This window comes from Mobula hypostoma, chromosome 11, assembly GCF_963921235.1.
Source record: "Mobula hypostoma chromosome 11, sMobHyp1.1, whole genome shotgun sequence".
Classification (NCBI taxonomy): domain Eukaryota; kingdom Metazoa; phylum Chordata; class Chondrichthyes; order Myliobatiformes; family Myliobatidae; genus Mobula; species Mobula hypostoma.
In genome coordinates, this window is record NC_086107.1 from 46,991,633 (window position 1) to 47,017,754 (window position 26,122).

Here is a 26,122-nt window from a genome sequence, read left to right on the forward strand (position 1 = left end):
GTCAGCCCTGATTTAAGAACTAGTTACTGTATAATATTTTCCTCCCATTTAAGAAATACTAAAACCCAATTACCTCTAATGGGTGCAGAGGTGATACCCTGGGATGTTGCCTTTTCACTTATCGCCAGGTAGCTGTCTCACAGGTCAGAAAGTCGTAAATAAAGTTAACCATTGGTACTTACTGTTTCCATGTCTATTGAGGCTGTGGCTTCATCCATGATCAACACACTACTTTTCCGCACAAATGCTCTTGCTAAGCAAAACAGCTGACGTTGGCCCAAGCTAAAATTTTCTCCTCCTTCAGTAACTATAGCATCTGTCATTCAAATGTGAAAAAAGTTTGAATTTGAACCGCTAATGTAATATATTAAACTTCAGATGTATGTTTACTTGAAAACCTTCATATTGCATAATGGATTCCAGTTCACTTCCCTTCAATTGCTCCCTTGCCTTTCTAAAAAGCAAATTATCACTGTTGCTTTGGTCACCAAGAATAAAAATTCTTGCAATTGAATATGAAGATCCAATAGTATGACTAAAACCCTGCAGTTTAGAACACTAAGGTATGTTGAGCCAGGGAGGTAAAATAATTTGTGTTAACGAAGGCAGATGCATCTTTGGAACCTGCCGTCAATGTTTGGTGGGAATGTAATCTAGAGTTTTACTCAATAACAGAGATCAAGATTGATGGAGCAAGGAATAAATGGGCAAAAAAAGGGGTTATTGCTAGTTGCTGACCATATCACATAAACTGGCAGTTCAGGGAGTATATTGCATTTAAAGTCCCACCTTCAGTCAGCCTTTACTTCATTCATTATGTATAAATCAGCACAAAATCAGATGGCACAAGTCCATGACCTAGTGCACATGGTAGCATTTGGGTATTAAACTGGAGTTTTGGCTATTTCAAGGTCAGATTAAATGAAGCCAGGTAATTATATGCCATTTTTTTGAAATACAAGAAAAACTTAAATATATGAAATATTCTTGAGTAGTTTGATTAATGGGTCAATAAATACCTTTGGTACTGACATCACAGATGCTAAATTGTACCATTGCAAACTACTGATATCATGCCCATTTGGCTGGTGATTATCAGTAAACTTTGGCCACAGTTCTTATCATAGCAAGCTTGTCCATCTTTGATCTGATATCTGCATATGCGTAATTTTCAACGGAATTTGCTGATAGAATTCCAGGAACAGTGTTGCCAAAATTAGAACCCAATTATAGCATCACCATGTGAGAAAATCAGTTTACCAGCATTAGAGTAGGAAGTGAGAAGAAGATCTGAAGCATGCAATCATGTTAAAATATTTAACTGTGGAAGAAGAAATGCTCTCCCACCCTCTGTCCTTATGCTGCATTCTTGATAACTGGGCATAAGCATATGCCAGGCAGATTGGGTTTGAAACACAGCTATCATTTTTTTCTGGTGAAGGGAGGTTATAATTATAATTTGCCTCTGTATTTCTCCACTGCAAAATAGTCTCAATTGTTCTTAACTCAAGTAAATGGGCCTGCAGGATTATTGATTGTAATGTTTGCTAATCTGACTGGTTCTTTTGTTGCAAATCTGAGATCAATTATAGTGATTACTGTTAATGAGAAACATTTGCGAGTTGCTGAATTGTCGTAAATTTGTGGATTCAGGTAATCTATACCCTGCTCTTTAACATATTTGAACATTGTTTACCTTAGAATTAAATTATTTTCTTGACACTTGCATTTCAGACATTATATATTTTTGATACTTAACTACCAAGTAAATAGCACAATTATTTAAATCATAAATCAGCACCTTTAATCATTTATCCATCAACTTGCTTTAAGCCATTTTTTTTGAAGATTGGATGCACACCAGTGTGAATGGTTGGACCCAGACATTATAATTACATAAAAGAGGCAATCTGTACACTAATGAAAGTTGGGAAGGGCAGGAAGAGAAGTGGCTAAGGTGATGGTGCAGGAGGGAGAGCTTCACATATTTGGATCATTGGCTCTCTTCCAGGGAAGGTGGGACAGGTACAAATGGGATAGCTTGCACATAAAATGGAGGGACACAAATGTCCTTTTGGGAGGGTTTGCCAATGCTATTCCGGGGCTTTTAAACTAGAGTTGCAAGAAGATGCGAACCAGATTCCCAGGGCAGAGTGGCTGTGGGGAAAGTAAATGTTAAGCTTACATACAAAGACAGGAACCGAAAGGTTGAGCATGATGGGACTAATGTTATGAGTTGCATCTATTTCAATGCAAGATGTAGGTAAGGCAGATGAGCTTAATGCATGGACAAACATGTGGAAATATGATACTATAGCCATTAGTGTGACTCATTTGCGGGAGTGGGCAGGACTGGCAGCTCAATGTTCCAGGATGCCATTGTTTTAGACGATGGGGGGGGGGAGGAGTGAGCAAAATGTCACAGCAGTGCTTAGACAGAATAAAAGGAAGGTTCATCTACTGAGGCTTTATGGGAGGAGTGGTATTACTTGATAGACCACCCTATAATCTGTGGGATTTAGAGGAGTAGTAGAGAGAGATCATAGAAACATAAAGTTGTGATAGTAGGTGATTTTACCCATCACCAAAATATTTACTGGGACTCCCATACAGTAAAAGGATTGAATGGGATAAAATTTGTTAAATGTGTCCAGGAAAGTTTCCTTAATCAATATATAAAGGTCCCATTTAGTGAGAGCACAATACTGGATCCCCAGTTAGGGAATGAGACAAGGCAGGTGATGGAAGTGTGCATAGAGGAACACTTTGGATCGAGAAATCATAATTCCATTCATCTCAAGAAATTTATGGAGAATGATAATACTGGTCCTCGGGTTGAGATTCGAAACTGGAGAAAGGCCAGTTTGGATGGCATCAGAAAGGACCTGGCATGAGTAGACTGGGATAGGTTGTTTTCTGGCAAAGGAATGCTTGGTAAATGAAATGTTTTCAACAATGAAATATTGAGAGTGCGTAGTTTGTATGTTCCTGTTAGAATAGAAGTCAAGCCTAACAGGTGTAGGGAAACCTGATTTTTGAGAGATATTGAGGCCCTGATCTGGAAAAGTCAAAATGGCTTTGAGGGTGGAGGGACATGACTAACCAATCCTATAGGGGAGGAGTGGCATTGCTAGTAAGGGAAAATATCTTGGTAGTGCTCAGTCAGGACAGACTGGAGAGTTGGTCTAGTGAAGCTTTATGGGTAGAACTGAGGAATAAAAAAAGGTATGACCAAGTTACTTGGATTATATTATAGACCACCCAACAGTCTGCAGGATTTAGAGGAGTAAATTTGTAGAGAGATTGCAGACTGTTGCAATAAACATACAATAACATTGTGATAGTAGGTAACTTTCCACATACTGACTGGGACTCCCATATTGTAAAAGGACTGGATGGGAAAGAGTTGTCAAATGTGTTCAGGAAATATTCTTTAATCAGTACATGGATGTCCCAACTAGAGATGGTGCGATTCTACATCTCCTATCAGGGAATGAGACAGAGCAGGTGACAGAAGTTTGTGTAGGGGAACCCTTTGCATCTAGTGATGATAATGCCATTTGTTTCAAGGTAATTATGGAAAAGGACGTGTGGTCCTGAGGTAAAGATTCAAAATTGGAGAAAGACCAATTTTGGCAGTATTAGAAAGGATCTGGCAAGTGTGGATTGGAACAGGTTGCTTTCTAGAAAAGGTGTATTTTGCAAGAGGGAGGCCTTAAAAAATGAAATGTCGAGAGGAATTGATTAGGGATAGTCAAAATGGCTCTGTGTGTGGTATGTTGTATCTAACCAATCTTAGAGAGTTTTTTGAGGAAGTTATTAGGAAAGTTGATGAAGAAAAGGCAGTGGATGTCGTTTACATGGACTTCAGCAAGGCATTTGACAAGGTCCCGCATAGAAGGTTGGTCCAGAAGGTTTAGTCTTTTGGCATTAAAGATGAGGCAGTAAAATGGATTAGACATTGGCTTTGTAAGAGAAGTCCCAGAGTGGCAGTAGATGGTTGCCTCTCACTAGTAGAGTGCCACAGGGATCAGTGCTGGGTCCACTGTTGTTTGTCATCTATATCAATGATCTGGATGATTAACTGGATCAGCAAATTTGCAGATGGCATCAAGATTGGGGGTGTAGTGGACAGCAACTTATCAGAGTTTGCAGTGGGACCTGGACCAGCTGGAAAATGGCAGATGGAATTTAATGCAGACAAGAGTAAGGTGTTGCAATTTGGGCAGAAAAACCAGGATAGGAATGTTACGTTAAAGTTGTGTAAGACATCGGTGAGGCCAAATTTGGAGTATTATGTGCAGTTCTGGTCACCTTTCTACGGGGAAGACATCAATAAGATTGAAAGAGTACAGAGAGAATTTATAAGGATGTTGCCAGTACTTCAGGACCTCAGTTATAGGGAAAGGTTGAGTAGGTTAGGTCTTTTTTCCTTGGGGTTTAGGAGAGTGAGGGGAGGTTTGATAGAGGTATACAACACTATGAGCAGGGCAGATAGGGCAAATGTAAGCAGTCTTTTTCCACTGAGGTTGGGTAAGACTGAAATTAGAATACATAGGTTAAAGGTGAAAGGTAAAATATTTAGGGGAACATGAGGGAGAACTTCTTTACTCAGTAGGTGGTGCGATTGTGGAATGAGCTACCAGCAGAAGTGGGAGATGTGGCTTCAATTGCAACATTTAAGAGAAGTACATGGATAGAAGGGGTATGGAAGACAATGGTCCAGGTGTGGATCAATGGAACTAGGCAGTATAATAGTTCGGCACAGACTGGATGAGGCAAAGGACTTATCTCTGTGCTGTAGTACTTCATGACTCTATGTTAGGGCGATGAGTAGGGGCTGTGGATTTGCAGACGAGATGGTCTAGAAACTTGATTTGAACCTTGCAAGGAATGGAAAATCCAGATTGAAAGGAAATGGAGCTCTTGGTCTCCCTTATTATAGCTTAGATACTACTGGATGGAAATGGTAAGGTTTGGGGATATATCATGAAATTTGTATAAGTTGTACTTTATAAGTCAATGATACAGGACATTTTTCTTGACCTGTTGCAGGTAAACATAAAAGGAAACTGCTTAAAGCAATGATATTCTTGAATGCTCATTACTAAAAACAACAGCAATGGCCCATCTGCCTCATGCTGCTAACCTTTCAGTCTGCGTGCTTGCACTTAGAACTATAAATAAACTTCTGCCAAAACTAGATACAGCTGGTATTGAAACTATGTCAAATTCTTGGTCTAACTTCTCCTTCAGTCACTTGCTCAATGGAGGTCAGGTTTGGCCAGATGATACTGCAAAATGGGAATAATGAACTGAAGGTATAATTTGCACTACAGCTAATTTTACAATCTCCATTTAAATGGTAAGAAAAAATAACAGTATATAATAAAATGATATCTCGGTGGAAAATTGCACATTTTGCATTGTTGCCAACGTCATCGGTTATATTACTGTTATGTTACCTAAACCTCCTGGTAAAGCTTTCACCACATGTTTGAGTTGTGCGATCTCTAAGGACTCCCACAGAATGCTATCTGTGCATTTTCTCTCTGGATCCAAGTTAAATCTGTGGGAAAAAGAAAAAAAAACTAATTCAGAATGCGAGTTTTACAAGTTCTTCTGATTATTTTAGAATCATTGTGGCTCAGAAGAAGCTCTTTAAATCCAGACCAACTTCTAGTACAGTAATCAGTTAGTTCTATTCTCCTTTTTACCATAACTAGGAATAATATTATTTAGAACAGGTATGTGCACACTACAGTCCTTACCCAGGCTACTGCACTATACCTTTCTGCAGGAGGTACACATCAGAGATAAAGTCAGCATAACTTATACATCCCCAAATTTCCCTTGATCTTTATTGACTTTGAAACTGTTAACCTGTTTCAACTTGATTTCCTGGCAATAGTATGGAATACGTTTTTCATTTTGATTATTTACTAAGGTGAGGTCATGTCAAAAGTAGTGGATTGGGTGGACATGATCTTTGTGGTCAGGAAGTTCAAGAAGTTTCCACATTTATTGAAGACGGAGGGGGAGGAGTTGGAAAATAATTTAAGGTGCATTGGAATAAAGAGTCGAAGACTTTTATTTGCATACTGGGATTATTCTGGATCGATGAGATTTTGGCAGATGGAACCCAGATGTATTTTACAACAAAATCAATTATATACCATATTTAAGTCTAGATCTGTTGGATAGGAGGATAGAGATGAACACTGTATCAGGGACAGTGCAGGTTGAAAGCTGGCCTTTGAAGGAACAAATGGCATCAAACTGGAGGAAGATTTGGTGGGGTACTGCAGTAACTGTTTAAGTGAGCCACCCCATCCAACACATCATTCTCTGCAAATTATTCAGTGGGATCGTACCACCAAACACATCTTCCCCCGACACCCTCTGCTTTCTGTAGGGATCGCTCCCTCTGTGATTCCCTTGTCCAGTCATCCTTCCACACTAATCTGCCTCCTGGCATGTATCCTGAAAACGACAGAAATGCTACACCCACCCATTCACTTCCTCCGTTATCTCCATTCAAGGCCCAAAACAGTCCTTTCAGATGAGGCAACACTTCACCTATGAATCTGTTGGGGTTGCCTATTGTCTCAATGCAACCTCCTCTATATTAGTGAGACCCAACATAAATTGGAGGATCGCTTTGTCGAGCATCGCTGCTCCATTTGCCAAAAACAATTTTCTAATGGCCAACCATTTTAATTCCTCTCCTCATTCCCGTTCTGACATGTCAGTCCATGTTCTCCCTCTTATGTCACAATGAGGCCAATATCAGAGTGGAGGAGCATCACCTAATATTCTGTCTAGATAGCCTCCAACCTGAAGGCATGACCATCGATCTCTCTTCTTGTTATTTTTGTTTTTTCTTTCTCCCTCCCCTTCCCTCTTCTTCTATTCCCACTGTGGTTGCTTACCTCTTCACCTACTGATCATCTCCCCCGGTACCCTTCCTTCTTCCCTTTCTCCCATGGTCCACTTCCCTCTCCAATCAGATTCCTTCTTCTCCTACTGTTTACCTTTCCCAGCCACCATAGAATGATATGATGAAATAGGGTTATGCTCAATGGACAAATTTCTAAAGTCAGAAGACCTTAGTGTGATATATAATTGAGAGTCATACTTAGAATTTAACAATCTGCACAGGGTAAATGGTGAAATTTTTAGCTAAAGAGGGTAACTTCCTTTAAGGAAAACATGTCATTAGTCAGTGCCTACATCTACCTAGGTCATAGTGATCATGCAATTATCCATGAGAATCACTTTATTGCCAAACCACAAACAACAGACCATTTCAGGGATGTGTGGAGAGGAAAAGAGACACTTGACGAACAACTCTAGAGGAATTTAATTCTGTGCTAGATAGGTAAGTTGTAGAAAAATGAGAAGGCAATAGGATTAAGAATATAGACTGAGGCAGCTGCTCAAGGGAAGGCAACAATGAGGGCATAAGAGGTTGCTCAGAGACACAGAGGAGTGCAGTAGACTTAAGTAAGAGGGATTCCAGTCTGGGATGCTAAAGTTGAAAGCAAAGAGTACACTTTTCCTGCATTACTTTCTAAAAAAGTTGTTGGTTACCTGCTTCAACGTCTTCATTTTATGGTTTGGCATCAAGTCATTTCAAAATTGTACTGCAAAGCATTTAAGAACAGCCTTCTGCATCATTTGTTCATTGCTGCAAAGATGGCAATTCTATACTGATGTATGCTGTGAGTGTTGGGTATTCTCCAAAAGTATGTGTTTCTTTTGCATTCATTTTCTACAGATGATCATATGCAATTCTATAATTAAAACAGAGGGAACACTATCCTATTCATTTCAATGTTCAAAGCATAATTTGCTTTCATACTGTATAGGTGTGGTCAACTACTGCATTTCTAATATACTTTTTTTTAACTTTTATCAGACAAGTAATTGGATTTCAGATATTTTAGTTTATGTTGCACCTTAATGAAGTCAACAAAGCAGAAATAAATCATTGAAACAGATAAGACACAAAATATAAACTTTTTTTGAAGTACATGCATCAGAGGCTGACTCACACATGGATTATGTAAACTACATTATCCATTGATGGTCCATATCACTTTTGGTTAATACTCACCGTATTGACCCACTGAATAACACAGGATCTTGAAGGATGATAGAAAGTCGGGATCGTAACATGCTTAGTGGTAGTTTGGAAATATCAATTCCGTCAATAATTATCCTCCCTATAGTAACAGGACATAAGCATTCAGCAAAGTGTTCATTTTCAAATACACTGCTGTAGAACAGTGTAGCGTGCTTGTGTGGTTTAGAAAACAATGTTCCATTTTAGTAATATAACAGTAAAATTAAACTTAATATTCAGCTTTTATGGTAACATTTTCCTCATATTAGTTGAAATGTTTTGATTAATTTCAAACAGGCATTATCTTAAACTGCACTGATCGGAACTATTGATTAGAGAGATGGATGCAAAGTTGAGAATGTGCCTTGGTTGTTGCATTTGCTGCTTGTGCTTCAGAGTGGAGAGTGATAAGGATTTCAGCTACATTATACTTTTATCTTGGCCTCAGCAATGGGTAATTTGTTTCTTAATGTTTAAGTCATGAGCTTGGGGAGGGGAAGAAACATCTATTAGATCTAAATTTTTTTGATGTTGAAGAGGGGAGGTGGTCAACAAAATAAATATTGGCCTAGATTATGCTGGTAAATGTGGGCAAGTCTGAAACTCCCATGTACAAAGTCAAATGCAGAATTTCCATCTTTGCTAATGGAGAGTTATTGTAAGTTTCAAATATTTCCCATCAGAACTCCCTGGAGTCTGGGAATACAGCCCAATCTCGCTGAGACGCTGAGTATTAGCTCTCATACCAAATTAGAGCTGGTACTTGATCCCCAATTTCCCTGATTTAATTTAGATTGTTAAAGAAAAACAAACATTTTAATCTCTTCAATTTTACTTTGTTCTTAATTATTTCTGTTCTGCACGTTTTTACCCGATTTTTATTTTACCAGCTTTTAAATTGTTCCAAAATATCACCGAGTCCTCTAATAATCATTGTGTGAAGTAATATTCTGGATTTTAATTGCTTGTATAGAAGGATATGAACATAGTATGATTAAGGCAAGATTTCTTTGTAACTGTGTTTTGTATGTACTCTTGCTGTAAGGTTAGTTCAACTATTCACTTGGGAGCATGTGTAAAAGATGACCTCAAGCTTAAATTAAGAGTTTCCTATTCTTACACCAGTTGTATTATTTTACAGTTCTCTAGTAAAGACACATTCAGAATGGGCTTATAAGAATGACTAGTAAAGGGAATTTTCTTATATACCAAGGTAAATTAAGAATTTCTATTGCTTTTTACATTAAAATATGATTAAAATTAATAAGTGATTCTGTTTTTTTTGTTTGGAACATCAAGTTTTACATTTACAGTGTTGTTTTTACTTTGCTAGAGCCGTACTTCAATTCAAGCTATGCATTGACCCAATGTATTTTAAAATATTAATGTCTATGAGTGAAATTTAAAACAGTAGTTCCCTAGAAAACAGGATTGGTAGATATAAAAAAGTAAATTACAGAACGTATGCAAAACAAACATTGTGTGAAAACTTTACCTTCAAACATATCTACCATTCTGAAAAAGGCTAAAGAAAAAGAAGATTTCCCACTGCCTGTTCGTCCACAGATTCCAACCTGTGTAAAATAGATTCGGTTATCAAACAGTACCAAAACATAGTAAAGCGCGTAGGAAAGCATATAAACGTCATGTCGCATCAACATTAACATTTTTAAAATAATTCTTGCATTCTTATATATAACTTGGGTTTTGCATCTAAAAATAAAATGAAGCTTACAGCACTCAGTTGTCGCAGAATAAATCTGTTTGTGGTTTCCAAGAATGCAGGCAAGTGCAGTTAAATATGGAAGTCCAAAAATTTAGTTGCTCCTCTGAGCTGTGTCAACCTGTGCCACATGGAAAGGCTGTATTTGAAGACATGTAAAGATGAAAAGTTGCCGTGCCTACTCATTAGTTACCCGGTAATATGCTAGCAGTGGGTATACCTGGTGCATTCATAAAAGCACAACCAGAGTTGATTATTGCCAAGCAACTTCCGTGCACTTGACTCCATCTTGTAAACTTATTGTTTTTCTGAATAGTCCAACACAATTCTTAGTTTAGTTGCTATCTCCAGTGCAGATGTTTTAATCTGACTGACCAAAGAACTAGTATATAAAGCACAGATCACCTCAAAATGATTTTAAGCAACCTTTTCTCACAATTCAAAGCTCCAAAGTCAATGAATTAGTGTTATAAAGGTGAGCAAAATAGCCAAACCATTCCATAAATAGTAATGACACATGAATGCCCTTAACTTTCCTATTTTCGGTTGCATTAAAAATGTATTGGAGAGGATACTAAAGAAAAATATGTTTTAGTTAAACTATATTAAATAATCTGAGTAGACAGCTGAACCACAGTTTAAACTACCTCAACGGTCAACTTATCTGACAATTTAATATTCCCTTAATGCTGAAGATTAAGAGCCTGTAATGGGGTAGGATTAATCAACAATCTTTCAGTTGAGGGATACTTTTCCAGACTTAGCTAAGCTAACATCTGTTTACAATACATTTAATTGCAGAAATTTGCATTATTTTAAAAGGAAGAACTATCAAACATCCACTTTCTTATTGACTTTTTTATAACACTCCTTTTGGTATATATTCTACATTGATACATTGTAAAGGTTTTAGAATTCTGATTTTTGTTGTCTTGCTAAGCAAATATCCATTGGCTTCAACATTTTAGCTTTTTTCAAGATTAAGTAATTAACTTAGCAACGTCTTTATTTTGGCAAAAAAAAACATAATAATAAAGATAAAAGACCTGCATCTTTTTAAAGTATGTTTCTCTTTTCTTTCCTATCCTGAGGACATGTACTCATATTTGAGTATACTTTCATTCCATCAGTAGCCCTACAGTGTTATCTATTTTAGAAGCCTTTTACAGCATGCTTGATTATGAATACAATATTGGTAGATTTCTGGCCTTGCTTTTGAAACTCCAACATAAATGACTATTAAATACAGTAGAAGTACTGCTCAGTGAACTGGAGTTATTCAGAAGGTAGAGAAGGGGAAGAAAAAGCACTTTGTATTATAAGTGCAATGCTTTTAAAAATCTATTTCACTGGCTTGTTCTCATTACGTAAACTGCTTTGTTCTGTACTTTAGGGAAGAACTGCCACTCTGCAAACAGGCACACAAACATGGATGGGATCATTTTCCTGATTGCCTTTCCTTCTGTTAAGGACTACTTGGTCTGTACTCCACAATGCCTTTCCTGCTATAATTGAAATTGAAAATGAGCTATACCTGTTATATGAAGACAATCCATACCCTCCTTATTAACTTTTTTAATGGCCACAATGTACGAGTTCCAGTAAGGCAAATTTTCAGAAGCATAGTTCTACTGTGACAGTGCTCATGCATTCCTCTTTTAACATAACATAGAACATAGAATAGTACAGCACAGTACAGGCCCTTCAGCCCACATTATTGTGCCGACCCTCAAACCCTGCCTCCCATATAAACCCCCACCTTAAATTCCTCCATATACCTGTCTAGTAGTCTCTTAAATTTCACTAGTGTATCTGCCTCCACCACTGACTCAGGCAGTGTATTCCACACACCAACCACTCTCTGAGTAAAAAACCTTCCTCTAATATCCCCCTTGAACTTCCCACCCCTTACCTTAAAGCTATGTCCCCTTGTATTGAGCAGTGGTGCCCTGGGGAAGAGGCGCTGGCTATCCACTCGATCTATTCCTCGTAATGTCTTGTATACCTCTATGATGTCTCCTCTCATCATGTTTTAGTCATGTTTCAGTCATTTGAAGGCAAAATTTTAAGGACCACCATGAAAGTGATCAGAAATTAAATTGCAATTGTGATGCCAAACCAAGCTATCAGACGATTGATGCTAATGAGAGAGATAAGAGAGACAATGGAGAAACGTTCAAAATGCTAATGAGAGAGGAGAGAGAGATTAACGGAAAAGAAACACAATTCAGCTGTTGACAGACCGGTTACTTTGAATCTGAACTGTTTGAAGTTTGGTGGACAAGTGATACCCCAGCAGGGGGATAAAAAGAGCAGGTTCGCTAGGCACAGACACACACCACGAGATCACGAGATAACGAGACCTTGGAAGAGCGGTGTGCCCCCACAAGTTGGTGGGAGTTTGGAGGTCCAGTTCGCGGAAACCGACGATAGACTCACAGGGTGTAAAGGTACGATCGGTGGGAATCTGGTGTGTGTGTCCGCCCTTGCCTGGGTGCCGGGTTCACCGCGGAAGGACGGTCTTATCCGGAACGGAGGGGTCACAGTCGGCGACCACAGCGGGATAGAAGACATAAAAGCGTCCGCCCAAAACCAACTGCGAAGAACATCAAAGGTCTGCCTGAATCAAATTGCATCCCCCTCCCTCTCTCTCTCTCTCTCTCCAACCGCACAACAGTGATTTCTGTGAACTGTACTAAGCTGAACTGAACTCTACGTCACTTAAGACTGATCATTTTACCCCTAGACTGCGATAGAGCTTGGTTTGATTCCTATTACCCTAGTTCTGTGTACATGTGTGTATTATCATTGCTAACCTGTTGCATTTATATCCTTATGATTAGAGTACTGTGTTACTTATTTCTTTAATAAAACTTTATTAGTTTCTAGTAATCCGGACTCCAACGAGTGGTCCATTTCTGCTGGTTTGGTAACCCAGTTACGGGGTACGTAACACAATGTACAAAAGAAAGATGCTAGGATCCAAAATCATTTCAAGCACCAGCAACACTTGGTTTGCTCTTTATGATGACTACAGTACTTGTTCAGACCAGCTGTGATAATGCTTGATTATCATATCGGTACAATGGATTACACAATTTTGTGAGCAGCTAGCACCTTGCAAAGTGACACATAGTAATCAACCCTAGCTATTATCATGTAAAAGGTAGTAGATGGTGGAGCCAGAATTCTGCAGGTAAATATAAATATGGTGAAAGGGCATTAAGGGGTTGAGCAAGCTTCATGAGATTCACTTATTTGTACTGCAAGCTGAGGGAGAAAATAGCAACAGCAATCCGAGTGTTATGATATATATCAGACACATTTGCTCCTGAAGATGGGTCTTAGCCCAAAAAGTCAACTGTTCATTTATTTCCATAGATGCTGCACGACTTGCTGAGTTCCTCTAACATATTGTGTGTGTTGCTTTGGATTTCCAGCATCTGCAGACTTTCTCATTTAGACATACTTGCTGTTGTGTTTCCACTGCTACTGATAATCTATTGGCTTATACTTACACTAAACTGCATTGTTCAGTTGTATGTGGTTAACACACAACATCAGCTGCATTGTTGAATTTTAGTGTTTCCTGAGTGGCTCTATACAAACAAAAACTAATAGTGGAATATGCCTACACTGCATATTTACAGCAGGCTTGATCACTACATGTGCTAATGCATTCCCAGATACAAGCTGCTAGCTGGATTCACATAACAATTATGTACACTTTGGATGTCATGTTAGAAGGAAAGAAGCACTTAGAAATAATGGGAGCTACACAGGTGAATTTAATGACAAACTAATGCATGAGGCCAATTTCCAATCAGCAACTTCACACAGGTTGAAACTCAATGGGCCTTCTTACCTTTTGTCCTGGACTGATGTGGGCATTCACATTCTTTAACACTGGTTTTAGGGTGCTGTCATAGCGAACACTGAGATTCTGGATTTTGATCTCACCTTCATCTGGCCAGTTGGGAGGAATCTGCGAAGGTGCTGTACCATGTTATTCAGGATGAAAAGAAATAACAGTTAAAAAACTTATTTGCTAAACTTAGCTACTTGGTCATTGGCATTTTCACCAAATATTTTGTTTGGAAATGCTCACATATAAGTCCATCATAATTTTCTGTTTCAATTTTAAGGAGGCTGTTTATTCTCTGCACAGCACCTAATTGTACTTCCATGTCTGCTAGATTGCGTACCATCCAGTTCAAGTAGTTTGAAATCTGCCGAGAAAGGAAAACAATCAAGCATATTACTACTTGCAGCAATTGGTCAAGCACTGAACAAGAAATAAATACGAACTATAAGCGTAATCACCATACACCTAATACCAAATTCAAAGTTGAATAACTCTTATTATTTTTGAACATAATTGAGCAATTGAAAGGATTCCTAATTCAAAATCTCAAACCAAGCCACAATCAGAAACCTATCACAAATTTCCACTTGGAAAACTAGCTAATAGGTCTCAAAAAATAAAACTTGGGTTGTACTCCCAAGAACATCTGAGGCTAAGGGAAGACCTGACAGAGGCATAACTAGGATAGACAGTTGGAAATTTAATCCAAGGCAGAAGTGTCAAACACCAGAGGATATGTGTTTATGGTTAGAAGGAGGACGTTTAAAAGTGAAGTGAGAGGCAAGTATTTTTAATGCAGAGTGGTAGGTGCCTAGAAAATGTGGCCAAGAATAATAGTGGAAGCAGGTAGTTTGGTGGAGTTTAAGAGGCTTTCATAAATATGAAAGGAATGGGCTATATGGATGATACAGGGGAGGAGGACATTTAGTAAAAATTGGTGTCAAGATTGGCTCAAAATTGGGGGGGGGGGAGGGGTGGGCACAAATGGCCTGTCCAGTGCTGTACTATTCTATGATCTGTCTCCATTTATACTTTATTGTCACCAAATAATTGATACTAGAATGTACAATCATCACAGTGATATTTGATTCTGCGCTTCCCGCTCCCTGGATTACAAATATTAAATATTAAAAATAGTAAAAATTAGTAAATAGTAAAAATTAAATTATAAATCATAAATAGAAAATAGAAAAATGGAAAGTAAGGTAGTGCAAAAAAACCGAGAGGCAGGTCCGGATAGTTGGAGGGTACGGCCCAGATCTGGGTCAGGATCTGTTCAGCAGTCTTATCACAGTTGGAAAGAAGCTGTTCCCAAATCTGGCCATACGAGTCTTCAAGCTCCTGAGCCTTCTCCTGGAGGGAGAGGAATTGCCATGCCTTGGAGTTTAGAAGAATGAGGGGAGACCTCATAGAAACATTTCGAATGTTAAAAGGCATGGACAGAGTGAATGTGCAAAGTTGTTTCCCATGATGGGGGAGTCTAGTACGAGAGGGCATGACTTCAGGATTGAAGGGCGCCCTTTCAGAACAGAAATGTGAAAAAATTTTTTTAGTCAGAGGGTGGTGAATCTATGGAATTTGTTGCCACGGGCAGCAGTGGAGGCCAAGTCATTGGGTGTATTTAAGGCAGAGATTGATAGATATCTGAGTAGCCAGGGCATCAAAGGTTATGGTGAGAAGGCGGGGCAGTGGGATTAAATAGGGTAAAATGGATCAGCTCATGATAAAATGGCGGAGCAGACTCGATGGGCCGAATGGCCTACTTCTGCTCCTTTGTCTTATGGTCTTATGGAAAAGTGTGTTGTCTGGCTGGGTAGTTTCCTTGATCATCCTGACAGCACTGCTCCGACAGCATGCGGTGTAAAGTGAGTCCAAGGACAGAAGACTGGTTTGTGTGATTTCCAACAAACTGCAGGTGAACCAAGTTCGTAACTAATACTGACAACCTCCAAATCAAGTTCAGTAAGCATTTGTCAGCAGGTAATTTTGATAGAAAAGAAAATTTTAAAGATTAGGGTAAAGAATCCACAACTTGTATTTGCAGACAGGGATGACCCTGGATCAGAGATTCTGGCAGATTGTGTACTACAGCAAAGTCAGTTGATAGTCATATTTAAGTCTAGTTGAACAAGGGGATGGAGATGAGCACTCTATGAGGGAAGTGCAGGAAGAAGGATAGCCTGACAAAGGACAAGGGACATCAAAGTCAAGGACAGGTTTGATTGGGTACTGCAGTAAATGTGTAAATGAAGTGGAAGGCTAAAAATTAGTTACTTGATGTTAAAACATGAATGTAAATGAATCAGTGAGATGCTTTTCCTGTGAATGACACACAAAGATATCACTGTAGTGTGATTGTAAGGAAGCTAAAGAAATTTGGCATGCCTTACTAATTTTTATCAATGAAGGCTTTCTATCTTGATGCATTATGGCTTGGCATGGCAATTACTCTGCACTTGACCACAAGGGAGTTGTATACACAGCTCAGTATATCTTAAGAACCAGCCTCCCCTCTATGGACTCTGTCTATAATTCTCACTCTTTAGTAAATCAGCCAGCATTGTCAAAGACCCCACCCACCCTGTACGTTCGCTCTTCTCCCCTCTTCCACTGGGCAGAACATTCAAAACAGTGAAAGCATGTACCACCAGGCTCAAGGACAGTTTCGATCCCAATATTGTCAGACTCTTTAACAGACCTCTTGTATGATAAGATGGACTCTCGGTCTCACAATCTACAGTACCTCATTATGATTTTGCACTTTTTTTTTCACCTGCACTCTGCTCTTTAGGTAGCTTTTACACTTTAGTCGGCATTGTTATTGTTGTACCTTATTCTAGCTCAATGCTCTGTGTAATGAATTGATCTTTATTAACAATAAGCAAAACAAACTTTTCATTGTAACTTGGTACATGTGACAATAATAAATGAATACCAATTCTTGGTATTGGCCTGAACTTTTATTAACATCCTAATTACAGTAGTAAAATTGTCAAAGAAATAAATTTAATGTTCTTACCATTAGGGCATAGGTCAGTCCCAGACCAACAAGTCCTGATGCAAGTCCGTAGTATAGTGAGTTGGTGATGGACGCAACTGCTGCAATGAGAACTACACATGCTCCTATATATTCCTAGAAAAAAAAACATGGGGAACAGGCTGATATGCATGCAAATCAGAATAAAGCAGGTGTCAGACCTAGGCTTGGTACAAGCAATTGCCAGAGTCAGAATCAGGTTTAATATCACTGGCATACATTGTGAAATTTGTTGTCTTTCCAGCAGCAGTACCATGCGATATATAAAAATAGAAAAAATGTGAGTTTCAGTAACGATATAGCTATATATATATATGATGCCTTTTTGAGGCATGAGGTTGTGCATTCAATACTCACTTATTGAAATCTCTTGGTGTGTAGCTACAGTGGCATGCAAAAGTTTGGGCACCCCTGGTCAAAATTTCTGTTACTGTGAATAGTTGAGTAGAAGATGAACTGATCTCCAAAAGTCATGAAGTTAAAGATGAAACATTCTTTTCAACATTTTAAACAAGATTATTGTATTATTTTCGCTTTGTACAATTTTAGAGTGAAGAAAGGAAAGGAGCACCATGCAAAAGTTTGGGCACCCCAAGAGATATGAGCTCTCAGATAACTTTTACCAAGGCATCAGACCTTAATTAGCTTGTTAGGGCTTTGGCTTGTTCACAGTCATTGTTAGGAAAGGCCAGACGATGCAAATTTAAAAGCTTTATAAATACCCTGACTCCTCAAACCTTGTCCCAACAATCAGCAGCCATAGGCTCCTCTAAGCAGCTGCCTAGCACTCTGAAAATTAAAATAAATGATGCCCACAAAGCAGGAGAAGGCCTTTTCAGGTAGCTATTTCCTCAGCCAGTGGCATGGGGAACATTTCACTGGTAGAGGGAAGAATGAATTCAATTAAATACCAGCAAATTCTGGAAGCAAACATCACGCTGTCTGTAAAAAAGCTGAAGATGAAAAGAGGATGGCTTCTACAACAGGATACTGATCCTAAACACACCTCAAAATCCACAATGGACTACCTCAAGAGGCGCCTGCTGCAAGTTTTGCCATGGCCCTCACAGTCCTCCGACCTAAACATCATCAAAAATCTGTGGATAGACCTCAAAAGAGTAGTGCATGCAAGACGGTCCAAGAATCTCACAGAACTAGAAGCCTTTTGCAAGGAAGAATGAATGAAAATCCCCCAAACAAGAATTGAAAGACTCCTAGCTGGCTACAGAAAGCGTTTACAAGCTGTGATACTTGCCAAAGAGGGTGTTACTAAGTACTGACCATGCAGGGTGCCCAAACTTTTGCTTCAGGGCCCTTTTTTTGTTATTTTGAAACTGTAAATTATGGAAATAAAAAAGTAATCTTGCTTAAAATATTAAAGAAATGTGTCATCTTTAACTTTATGCCTTTTGGAAATCAGGTCACCTTTTACTCACTTAGCTATTCACAGTAACAGAAGTTTTGACCAGGGGTGGCCAAACTTTTGCATGCCACTGTACATAAGCAATAAGCTTTAAGTCTTTGGGTGTATCTAGATCAATTACCTTCAATAAGTTTTGAGTGTAGGCCAGTGAAGTTAAACATTCACCTTTGGTAAGCTATTGTAGAGATCTCGAATGTGCCATTCAAATTCTAACTTTATAAGATTGAGAAAACACAATGAAAAACAATTAATATTGAAGACTCCAGGTCTGAAGCCCTTACCATACGAACTTCGAGCCAACGATTTGCAGCCGTGAGGAACAAGGAGGCAATGTTGTTAGTGTCGGTCAGCTCCAGCAGCTTGTGCCTAAAGCGATTTTCTTCCCTGAAAACATAGCCATACAGGTTTCATTGGCAACAATTTTATTAGACATGAATACTTGTTTTTACGAAAACCATTCTTCCCCCTTGGTGTTTACCATCTAAAATAGTTTAATTCTGCACCCATTCAGAATTTTAGCACTAGAATGATCTATTACTATGTTGTTATGCACAGCTGTACTCTCTGCTTCCATTTCTGAAACCTGAGACTATGTTGATTTCTCATGCAAGGGAGTGGTTTGCTCAGTCAGTATCAGTATTCAGACGAAGTGGTAGAGAGAACTTCTATGGGTAATCCTATGACAGATGTTGATATACAATATGGGTTGTGAGGACATAATTGATCTTTACTGGGTTAGACTTCACGATCAAGTGGCTCTTAAACATTCATAACTGAGGCTAAAGATAAAGTCATTTGGTTAAGAGATTATAGTTCTACTAATAAATCAGAATTCTGTACCTTCAGGGGGTAAGTACGAACAACTAACAGGAAAAACGTAAATTTGGGATTAATGAATATTTACACATAGCTTTTTCTTTAGGCCATAGAACAAAGTTTCCTGACTTCATTGTATCATCATTCCCTTAGTCTGACATAGTCACTCTGTCTGAAACCTCGAAGCAGGAGTTCATGGTAGAATGGCCAGTTCCTTGGGAAGACTGGATTGAGGAGGCTTTTGAACGTAAGAAAGTCAAATACCTGGAGTTGGTATAGCAGTGCCAGACACAGGATTGGAGGACATGATATGACCTATAGAGCTGAGGTGTAGAGGTTTTGCTGGCTGCTCACTGTGCAGAACCTACTCTCTCCTTGGCATTATGGGGACTGCAAAGAAAAAAGCGATTGGGACTGTCACAGAGGCTGCTGACTGAGCCTCCAGATGGCTCTGGATCAGGAGGTGTGACCCATGGACTAATGCTGCTGGGACAAAAGCCAGGGCCTGATCAACCCTTGCTGGGTCGCATGGACAACAGTGTCTGATGTTGAAAGACCCAAAATACACGATGACCCCAGGTTACATCACTGATGATGTGTCCCAGCGCATCCTGGGATGTATCTCAGCGTTATTCATAGGCTGTAAAAGGAGGGCATGCTGTGAGATTCCACTTTCCTTGGGTTCACTGTCAGTACAAAAATAATCTTCAATTATATTGGAAAAATGCAATTTGCAATATTGTACAAAATTTACAATTCATCCAGCCATTTTGCATTGCAATACCATTCCATACTCTTTTGTATTTTTCAATGCGAAATTCTACATTTTTGGGCTGCAAAATAGTGGTGAAGATTTCTTTATATACAGTGACATGCAAAAGTTTGGGCACCCCTCGTCAAAATTTCTGTTACTGTGAATAGTTAAGTGAGTAGAAGAGGAACTGATCTCCAAAAGTCATAAAATTGAAGATGAAACATTCTTTTCAACATTTTAAGCAAGATTAGTATATTATTTTTATTTTGTACAAGTTTAGAGTGAAAAAAAGGAAAGGAGCACCATGCAAAAGTTTGGGCACCCCAAGAGATTTGAGCTCTCAGATAACTTTTACCAAAGTTTCAGACCTTAATTAGCTTGTTAGGGCTATGGCTTGTTCACAATCATCATTAAGAAAGGCCAGGTTATGCAAATTTCAAAGCTCTATAAATACCTGAATCCTCAAACCTTGTCCCAACAATCAGCAGCCATGGGCTCCTCTAAGCAGCTGCCTAGCACTCTGAAAATTAAAATAACTGATGCCCACAAAGCAGGAGAAAGCTATAGGAAGATAGCAAAGCGTTTTCAGGTAGCCGTTTCCTCAGTTCATAATGTAATTAAGAAATGGAAGTTAACAGGATTGGTGGAGGTCAAGTTGAGGTCTAGAAGACCAAGAAAACTTTCTAAGAGAACTGCTCATAGGATTGCTAGAAAGGCAAATCAAAATCCCCATTTGACTGCAAAAGACCTTCAGGAAGAGTTAGCAGACTCTGGAGTGGTGGTGCACTGTTCTACTGTGCGGCGACACCTGCACAAATATGACCTTCATGGAAGAGTCATGAGAAGAAAACCTTTCCTGCATCCTCACCACAAAATTCAGCGCCAGAAGTTTGCAAAGGAACATCTAAACAAGCCTGATGCATTTTGGAAACAAGTCCTGTGGACTGATGAAGTTAAAATAGAACTTTTTGGCCGCAATAAGCAAAGGTATGTTTGGAGAGCAAAGGGTGCAGAATTTCATGAAAATAACAGCCCTTCAACTGTTAAGCACGGGTGTGTATCGATCATGCTTTGGGCTTGTGTTGCAGCCAGTGGCACGGGGAACATTTCACTGGTAGAGGGAAGAATGAATTCAATTAAATACCAGCAAATTCTGGAAGCAAACATCACACTGTCTGTAAAAAAGCTGAAGATGAAAAGAGGATGGCTTCTACAACAGGATATTGATCCTAAACACACCTCAAAATCCACAATGGACTACTTCAAGAGGCGCAAGCTGAAGGTTTTGCCATGGCCCTCACAGTCCCCCGACCTAAACGTCACTGAAAATCTGTGGATAGACCTCAAAAGTGCAGTGCATGCAAGGCAGCCCAAGAATCTCACAGAACTAGAAGCCTTTTGCAAGGAAGAATGGGCGAAAATCCCCCAAACAAGAATTGAAAGACTCTTAGCTGGCTACAGAAAGCGTTTACAAGCTGTGATACTTGCCAAAGAGGGTGTTACTAAGTACTGACCATGCCTGGTGCCTAATCTTTTGCTTCGGGCCCTTTTCTTTTTGTGTTATTTTGAAACTGTAAAAGATGGAAATAAAAAAAGTAATCTTGCTTAAAATATTAAAGAAATGTGTCATCTTTAACTTTATGCGTTTTGGAAATCAGGTCATCTTTTACTCACTCAGCTATTCACTGTAACAGAAATTTTGACCAGAGGTGCCCAAACTTTTGCACATTTCTGTCTCTCATTCCACTGGAAATTGTAAACTTTTGCATTTTTCCCGGCAGTTTCTGAACCCAACTTTCGAAATAGCAGGTTAATAAGGTTAGTTAGATGTGAATTGTTAAACTCATAGAGCAACATTTATTGCAGATCTAACTTTAGCTCAGTTTATCATCACTCCTCATGATAAGATGAAGTACAAGATAATATCAAATAAACAAAACACTCAATTAGTAACCACTAACACAAAATTAGATACCGTCCTACAGTTTTGCCAAAAACATGAAGTTTATAAGGGGGCATTATCCTAACATGCTCTGATGAAGCTAGCTCTTCAAAGTAATTACCCATACACTATTATGCAATCTCCTGATGGGGAATCAGAATGCCCATTCTGTTTTATATATACAAAATTTTGGCAGAATAAGAACATAAATCAGAGAGAAGCATAGACTCTATGATCCCTTAAAGCTGGTTCATCATTCAGTGATATAACAGCTAATATGACCTTGGTCTCAGTGTCTTGTCTCCCATAATTCTTTATTTCATAATAGTGCAAATATTTTGACCTCCAATTCATTCAACAATGCAAAGCTACCATTTAATATGAGATTATATTGCTTTACCTCAAGGCCCGTATTGTGATTAGACCCTCCACAGTCTCAGAAAAATGTGAAAGTACTGGCAATTGTGTGCTGTCATCCAATTGCTGGAGGTCTCTGCAAATAGTAAAATGATAAGATGCCTGTCAAAGGTTTTAAGTTCTAATCAACTTTATGCAACTACATACTGATTAATACATTTGTCATGGAAGTACTCTAGGAATCCTGAAGATCAATAAGTTTGTTGAATTTAAGTTTAATATATTTATGGAAAATGTACATGGAAGTGCATTTGATCGGAAAGGAATAACTCAGAATTTAGCATTTATTAAAACATGCATAAATTATACAGATCTTCTGATGCAATAAACTGGGCATTGTTGATTCTATATACAAACAGACCCAGCTTGCTAATTGTTGGGTTTATTTGATAATATTTAATTTTAATAAGATTCATTAGAAATTGAAGAGAATTTTTGTTCTCATATTCACAGGAAGGAGCTGAAGGACTAATGTTGTTGAGCATTTGTTCCCCACCTTTTTTATGCCATGGACTCCTACCTTTAACTGAGGGGTCCATGCATCCCAGGTTGGGAACCCTGTTGTAGAGTGTTTTAGACTAAAACCAGGAGGACCAGGTGGTGACTTTCCTATGTTTCAAATAAATAAAAAAAATAGGTGGAGATAGGCATAGTTTGTTTTTAATAAATAAGTAGTGCCTTTAGCATTCAACCATGAGCCATGGCAGGTAAAGATGGGTGAAACAGCAGAAAAATAATGTACCATTTTAATTTGGTAGCAGAAGATGCACTTCCGCATAAAGCTCTTCAGAAAGCCAAATCTGTTCTGAGACTTTGTACATAAGTCATTCAAAGATGTCTTCCTTTTTAGTTAATGGAGGTTTTCCATTATTGACAAGGCTCCGAAATGCTTCATCTTAATTTCCTGTACTACCTACTAAATATTGAAAGGCCTAGATAGAGTGGGTCAGACACATTATTCATCTCTTTCCCTTTAAGTATTCTGAAGGACCCATTCCCTCCATATCTCTCTGGTCCACTCTTCTAACTCTACCAACCACTCACTTTCTCGTGCAGGAGATGGCAATATCTACTATATCCTTTTACCTGTTCCCTTTCTACCAATCAGCAAACCTAAGAGTCCTTCCAGGTGATTTTTGCCAACTTATTGCATTGCATTTAATGCTCATGATGTGGTAACTTTTACACTGGAGAAATCAAGTTTAGATTGGGTAGCTAACTTAAAAAGCTGTCATTCAGTGTGCAGGGCTGTCCTAGAACATCTAGCTTCCTATCGTTAAATTTCCATCCATTTCTACACTGACCTACTTTCACCCTGTCAACAATGCAGTGTAAGCTCAAGGAACAGCACCTTGCTTTCAGTCTGAATATGTTGCAGCTCTTAGTTCCTAAAATTATATTTATCTGTTTTGTGTTACCGTTTCTTCCTTTACTTTCCCTCTGTAGTTGAGGCTGTACTATTTCATTTTGACTTTTTTTTGTCAAGCTAATAGCTATCTTAAAAATCAACAATTCAAAGCAGCAATAACAGACAATCTCCGTTCTCTCTACCCTCCGCCTTTCTGAATGTAAAAACATGTTTTTTTTTCTCTCATTTCAGTTTGACTGACAGACCATTTCTCTCCCTACTGACACTGCAGCGCTTCGAATATTTTGTTTTTGATACAATATGTACTCTATTTACAAGTTGATTGTATTCCTAGGCAATGTTAAACAAATTTCAAAAAATCAAATAGTCTTGGCACAATGATTTCATCGTATTTTGATTCAGCGAATTCTTAAGAATAGAGAATGACATCTAACTCATTACAAAAGAAATGATTCACAAATCAATATATATCATCCACGTGAATTAACGCTCGTTGTTTGTTGAAAACGTGTATTGTTCAGCTTGATGTTGTCAATGCAGTGATTCTATAAACTTAATTCTCTAAAGAGTCATCAATTCTAGTTTCTGGTGGTCAGTTACCTGGATGCCACTCTGAAGTACTTCTGGATAAAGTAATAAGCCACTGCAAGTGGAACAAGTGCAATGATGAATATTGGAGTCACATATGAAATCACTGCCAGGGCAGAGAGACACAAAAGAGTTGATCGACTGAGACACTCCAAGGTGGCAGGAATGTGCTGAAAACAAAGACAGCAACACTGTTAATCCACCCATCAACGCTCATCCTCGAAAGTTTGTTGGTTATAACAAATTATTACTCAAATTACCCTTGAGAAGTCTGAGGAAGCTGAGGAATTGTGCATAGAAATAACTAGTTATCACTCTTAGTATCAAATCAGTTACCTAAATATCCACCTGGATTGTGTTGTCTTGGCGCGTGGCCAAGTGGTTAAGGCGTTTGTCTAGTGACCTGAAGGTCGCTAGTTTGAGCCTTGGCTGAGGTAGCATGTTGTGTCCTTGAGCAAGGCACTTAACCACACACTGCTCTGCGACGACACCGGTGCCAAGCTGTATGGGTCCTAATGCCCTTCCCTTGGACAACATCGGTGGTGTGGAGAGGGGAGACTTGCAGCATGGGCAACTGCCAGTCTTCCATACAACCTTGCCCAGGCCTGCCCCCTGGAAACCTTCCAAGACGCAAATCCATGGTCTCACGAGACTAACGGGTGCCTATTGGGTTGTAAAAAGGACAGCTGCTCCATTGGGAACTGGTATCTTTATCCAGCATGCTGAAAGGGGGAGCTGCACTGGGAGTCTGATTTCCCACTCGACCAATCAGCTGTCTTTCCTCCACTGGTTGTTCTAGGTGGCACTCAGCTGAAGGACTACGTGCACTTCTCCTCCAGCTGCTTGGCCTTATTAACACACACAAAACACTGGAGGACAGCAGTCCACTTTCAGCCCGAAACGTCCACTGTACTTTTTTTCCATAGATGCTGCCTGGCTTGCTGAGTTCCTGCAGCATTTTGTGTGTGTTGCTTGGATGTCCAGCATCTGCAGACACTATCTTGTTTGTTCTCAGCTGTATGTTAGCAATGGCTGATGTACAAGCAGCAAATCTAAATTTGGGTTCGGATTTTTTCCTTGCTTTTCACTTAAACTACTCTAAAGAAATTGTAAAAAGAATGTACTGCATTTTAATTTTTTTAACTGAATATCAGGGATGCATTGGAATGAGTGAAACATGCCTGGGTTGTATACAGTGACATATATGTAGTTCGATAATAAATTTACTTTGAACTTTGGATCTTGTTGTTTCCCTGCAGGTATCTACAGGGTATTGCCTTTGGACTAGCACAGGAAGTGGGTGTAGTGTGAGTCAGTTGAGCATGATTTGGCCTATGGTTTCAGTTAAGAAGTCTGTAAATCTTTTCCCATAATGATTGCAAATGAAACAGAACTTGCAACATAGTTAAAGCAGAGTAAAACTTGAAGAGGAGATGGACAAGGGAGGTGAAAAGAATAAGTAGAGATGATACAGGGCAAATTTTACAAACAGTTACAAGAAGAGTCTGATTTTTTTGGATGCTATTACAAAACCTTTGAAGATAGCAGTGTGGAAAAACAAAATGATTAATGAAACATATGTCAAAAGTTTCGAAATTATGCAAAACCCATGTGGGCACTTTTTAAGGAAGACTAATGGAGCAAATACATAAGAGATTAATAGGGATAACTCGTGCTTAGCTCCTTAGTTTTCCTGAATTGTAAATCAGCTGCAGGAATGAGAAGTTTACATTTAAATTGAGAGACTGCAAATACGGGATTCCAGGCTTTAAAGCATACAGGATTCTGGGATTTATAACCAATGGAATTGGGTACAAGCTCAAGAAAAACATTAAAAATCTGTATAAAGCTTTGAGACAACCACACCTTCAGAATGTTGAACATTGACCATTGCAAAGGTCTGAGTAGCATTATATCAAAAAGCAAGAAAGAACCAGTGCTGGAAATAGAAATGAAAACACAAAACGCTGGAAATATCCAGATCAGGCAGCATCCGAACATGCTGGCAGACCTTCTGAGTATTTCCAGCATTTCCTGTTTATATTTAATTATTTTATCAC

The 26,122-nt window shown here is 38.8% G+C and overlaps 1 protein-coding gene and 1 long non-coding RNA gene across 4 annotated transcripts in view; one reads left to right on the plus strand and one right to left on the minus strand.

Moving 5' to 3' along the window:
* LOC134353709 (uncharacterized) overlaps window positions 1-26,122 on the plus strand; it is a 46,254-nt gene that overhangs the window by 14,413 nt on the left and 5,719 nt on the right. The gene's annotated exons all lie outside the window — the stretch shown is intronic.
* abcc8 (ATP-binding cassette, sub-family C (CFTR/MRP), member 8) overlaps window positions 1-26,122 on the minus strand; it is a 181,210-nt gene that overhangs the window by 7,047 nt on the left and 148,041 nt on the right. For all 3 annotated transcript variants that reach the window (XM_063061994.1, XM_063061996.1, XM_063061995.1), the window contains 10 exons: window positions 24,075-24,232; window positions 22,089-22,181; window positions 18,458-18,560; window positions 16,736-16,849; window positions 13,960-14,080; window positions 13,717-13,847; window positions 9,624-9,702; window positions 8,120-8,228; window positions 5,466-5,569; window positions 183-316 (listed from right to left, as the gene is read on the minus strand). In XM_063061994.1, the coding sequence (XP_062918064.1) occupies window positions 183-316; window positions 5,466-5,569; window positions 8,120-8,228; window positions 9,624-9,702; window positions 13,717-13,847; window positions 13,960-14,080; window positions 16,736-16,849; window positions 18,458-18,560; window positions 22,089-22,181; window positions 24,075-24,232 (1,146 nt within the window). The remainder of the gene's footprint in view (window positions 1-182; window positions 317-5,465; window positions 5,570-8,119; window positions 8,229-9,623; window positions 9,703-13,716; window positions 13,848-13,959; window positions 14,081-16,735; window positions 16,850-18,457; window positions 18,561-22,088; window positions 22,182-24,074; window positions 24,233-26,122) is intronic.